This window comes from Urtica dioica, chromosome 4 (genome assembly GCF_054948205.1).
Source record: "Urtica dioica subsp. dioica isolate 48M chromosome 4, U.dioica_male_clone48M_v1_H2, whole genome shotgun sequence".
Classification (NCBI taxonomy): Eukaryota; Viridiplantae; Streptophyta; class Magnoliopsida; order Rosales; family Urticaceae; genus Urtica; species Urtica dioica.
Window position 1 is genome coordinate 13989059 of NC_142759.1, and position 4612 is coordinate 13993670.

A 4612-nucleotide genomic window follows, 5' to 3' on the forward strand; every position below is an offset into this window, starting at 1 on the left:
TCGTCGAATTTGTGCCTGAGCTGGATCAATGACCTCTTCAATGACTCGGAGATGAAATTAGAGCAGTTCCTTTGAGAATACCTTTAAATCCATGTGCTCGCATAGTAAGTAGCACTTTTGATCTCTAGAGTACATAAGTGCTGTGGTCGAGCCTAATTAACATAGGATTAGGGTGAGGAGTGAAGTTTGAAGCATGTTGATATATTGACAGGTCACCGCTATTAATTTTTGTTATGATGATTGAGCATATTTCCACTGAAGCTTGCTGAGAAAACTTGATGGATTAAAACAGAGAGTCGCAAAGGCAATCAATCTTTGATATCACGGTGATTTATGAAGAGAATGTTGAAATTCTGATTAGTCATAAAGACAAGATGTCGCACACAATGTGTTCGACAACTTGCTTGAACACATATAATGGATAATCAACAAACAGTGTGATAAATAAAAGACACACAATATGGTTACCCAGTTCGATGCAACATCACCTACGTCTGGGGGCACTCTGTCAGTGGAAAAGATTTCACTATATAGTAGTCAATAGTCAAGCAAGGTCTTACATGATTACACCACAAAATCAAAGCCCTAGAAACTATTACCACGAGTGAATACCTAGATCAGGGACTCCCCCTGAATTTGAGATCCTCCTCAATTCCACTCTTCGAGCAAACGCCTATGCTCGGACGACTTCAGTCTTCAAACGCACGTGAGTCTTCAATCACGTAAACACAGAACCCAAATCACTCAAACACTCAATCTTCTCGAATAGTATTTGATGAATGACACCGCTCTTATCAAAACACAAAGCCTCCCAATCCCCCGGTCTTTCACGTCTACGAGCTCTAAGTATTTTGATAAAGCGTCAAAACTGCTAAGGGGGGAGCGCAAGACTTTTATAGTAGCTGTACAATCCTGGAAGTGTATCTAGGGTTTCCTTACCCATAACCACAAGAATATTGCACAATAAAAGCACCAGCAAGGCAATCTGGCAAAACCGAAAACTTGCCAGAATTACAGTCTGCGCACATGAGGAATGATGCCTTACCAGAAGCTGGAGTATGAAGACCGATATCTTTCCATACAACTTGCTCTAAAAAAATAAAGCCAATTTATAACGTAACAACAAATGTAATAGAGAAGAGAAAATAAGAAGACATTGGAGATTTGATACTAACGATCTCAAATTCAAATGAATTACGTACGTACAAACCGAGTACTTATAATTTACTCTTCTACACAACTCGGTAACATTAACGACAACAATACAACAAAATAAGGCTAATTACAACATATGTAAAGCAACTAAATGACACATTGAAGATTTTTAGTCACTTAAAATAACTGTATTGATTGTGAGAATTGTTCTAAACTGATTGTATGAACGAATCTACACACTAACTCTTTTTTTTTTGGTAAATTATTTTTTGGTCCATTAAGTATTTAGTCATATTTATAGTTTTACATTGTTATATAGTGAACGTTTCGTAAATCTTAAATAAATAGTTACATCCATGTATTTACACGTATAAATTGAGTAAATATCCCCACCTTTTTTTATTTCAATGAAATGGCAAATCAGGAATGACACGTCATCTTTATAACTATTTACTTAAGATTTACGAAATATTGACTATATAACAATCTCAAACGTTTTAATCGACTAATTACCTAATTTTTATTATTTTTTCTATCCAAAGTGACTTGAGGTCTTTCGATTAGCTATAACGAAAGATACTTTCAAGTTTTAACAACTATTTTTTTCTTCTTCAAAGAAATTAAGACAGCGTTTCTCATATTCCATATGGCCATCTTTACATTTGTGATAAAGATAGCTATTATTTGTCTATCCTTTGAAGGAGTCTTATTGCACCGAAGTATAAACAACCACTATTTTACATGAGCAGCCCTAGTCGGTGCCTGCAATTATTTAATGAAAAATTATAAGAATAGTTGTTTTAAATTATTTAAAAATAGTGTTTTTTTTTGTGATATTTTCAATAATAAAATTATAAACGCTAAACAAAATTAAATAGGCCCAGAAAAAAGAATATTTACGATTTGAAAAATTATTTTCGTAATACACGTTATTCTTGCGATAAATATCGTCGACGCATAGCCACGACAAATGAAGCAGTAAAGACACACATCGTATAAAAGACAACCGACAAAGATTAGGCATTTTATTTAAGTACTGCCCATTTATCTAAACAGATAATGCAATCAAAGCTTACACAGTAATCACTAAACACATATAATGCCTATTTCCCAGAGTTAGATATCTCAGTGGATAGCATATCAGGCCTTCTTACACGGCGGCAACGGAGCGCCGCAGAGACAGGCGTTCTTCAGAAAAGCGCTCGCCGGGAACTTCGTCCGTGGGAGCGGACCGCAGAGACGGTTCGAGCTCACGTTCAGAGTCTTCAGCGCCGCCACACCCGCCGGCACTTTCCCGGTCAGAGAGTTTCCGGACAAGTCCAAGTCCCTGAGCGTCTTGGGGAACTTCATACGCCCGAAGTCGAAGCTGAGCTTGTTTCCCTTGGCCCGGAACGACACCAGAAACTCCGTGCTGTTCAGGAGCCTCACGGGACTCCCGATGATCTCGTTCTCGGACAGGTCGATGAAGTGGTAGAAGAACGTCTTCGCGGGCTTCCAGTCGTCGAGCCTCATCCTGATCCCGCACCGCGCCAGCTTCAGCGAGAAGATGATCGGCGACGAGGTCACCCACTTGGGAATCGTGTTCAAGTGAAATCGGTTGTACGACAAGTCGAGAAACTCGATCCCCTTGACGTTCAGGGCCGGGAAGGGGTCGACGAGCTTGTTGCGCGAGAGATCGAGGTTGACTATCTTCGTGAGGTTGGAGAAGCTCTTCGGCACCGTCCCGGTCAGCATGTTCCCGGAGAGGTCCAGCCTGTCGAGGGTCTTGAAGTTCCCGAGGAAAGCCGGGATGGTCCCGGTCAGAGCGTTGTGGCCCAGCTCCAGAAACTTTAGCCGCGGGGCCAGTGAAGATAGCGAGGCCGGGATGCTTCCGGAGAGCTTGTTGTGGGACAGAGTCAGGAACACAAGCTGAGGGAGCGACCCCAGGAAGTCGGGGATCGGACCGCTGAGCTGGTTCTGTTCGAGGTTCAGGTTAATGAGGCCTGTCAGGCTTTTTATCGCGGAGGGGATCGGGCCGGTCAGGCGGTTGTTTCCGAGCTGGAGCTGGCCCAGGTTGGTTAGCTTCGATACGGAGCTCGGGATCGGGCCGGTGAAGCGGTTTCCGGTGAGGCTGAGAGCACCGAGCTTGGCTAAGGCTCCGAGATTGGCCGGCAAAGGACCGGACAGCCCGGAGTGCTCGATGTAGACGAATTGGAGAGCGGGTAGTCGGAACAAGACTCCCGGGAAAGGACCGGAGAGGTTTCGCACATTGAACAAGTAGATCCCATCGAGGTTGCTGACTTTCGAGAGCGCCGGCGAGATCGTGCCGGACAGGAAGGCCTTGGGGTTGCTCAGATCGCCGGAGAGCCACACCGTGTTGATTCGTTTCCCGTCCAGACAGCTGACTCCGTCCCACGCGCAGCAGTCCGTGCCGGCCTTCCACGTGGCAAGCATTCCCGACGGGTCGGCGGTGATGCCAGCCTTGAAGCCGAGTAGGCCGGCCTGGTCGTCAGGGTGACACGTGGCGGCGCCGGCGGGCTCGAGGCACGCCAGCAGAGCTAGCAACACCGAGGCCGAGACAAGGAGGAGATTCTTCATTTTTTTCTGTTTTCGTCTTTTTGTGAGTTTTGGATAGTAAGTGAGTTAGTGTTGCGGATGAGGGTGTTGTTTTATAGTGGTCTGTGAAGATATAAAGATAATATCAGGATTATAATAATGATTGAACAACAGAAAATGGCGACCTGGCGGCGTTCTGTTTTGACTTTTACCCAATGTATGTATATAATATATATTATACACACACTCACAAGGTTTGTAGCTTGACCAGATTTAGGCTTGTCTTGATTATCAGCTTTTGTTACTCTTGCGGACGAGGTATTTTTTTCCCGCTATCAGAAATGAGATGGTAGCTCCCATTATAAAGCGTTATTGAATGCTAGCATATTTACGAGGGTGGTTTATATATATTTATTGTCCGAAGTCTTAAAATATATACATCTCCAGTCAAATATTGCATACAGCACGCAATATCACTTGGCTTAAAATTCGTTGCACATGATCACATATGATATGCCGTGTAATTTTTTTTATTTTTTTTCATCTTAGTTACATCAATTGAAGATAGTCTTTATTAGGTTAATCACGGACACACAATTTGGGCACTTAGGAATCAAGCCAAGACCGGGAACTGCAAGCCAAGACCGGGAACTGTACATAGATTTTAGGTCAAAGGTATTTCAATTTTTTCATGTGTTATCTGAATGAATACAGCTAATTTTATTTATCTCAAAATCAACTCCATTATAAATTACAAGAAAGTATAGATATAATATTTAAAAAGCATTATGTTGAATAAATCAAAGTCTTTTGCTTATCTACATATTAAAATAATTAGCAAAATCTTTTTTTTATATATAAAAAATGACCCATAGATTTTGTTGCGTTCCTCACTTTATTGATGGTTTGTAATCTCATCAGT

The 4612-nt window shown here is 42.1% G+C and overlaps 1 protein-coding gene across 1 annotated transcript; it reads right to left on the reverse strand.

Annotated features, from left to right (window-relative positions):
- Positions 1-2037: 2037 nt before the first annotated feature.
- LOC149400660 (uncharacterized) lies at positions 2038-3956 on the reverse strand. Its single transcript, XM_089610909.1, has one exon. The coding sequence runs from the start codon at positions 3730-3732 to the stop codon at positions 2296-2298; it is 1437 nt and encodes a 478-aa protein (XP_089467035.1). The 5' UTR covers positions 3733-3956; the 3' UTR covers positions 2038-2295.
- Between the last annotated feature and the right edge of the window lie 656 nt (positions 3957-4612).

Bases quoted from the DNA above. Each gene is read 5' to 3' on its own strand.
- LOC149400660 (XM_089610909.1), bottom strand. From the start codon at position 3,732: ATGAAGAATCTCCTCCTTGTCTCGGCCTCGGTGTTGCTAGCTCTGCTG.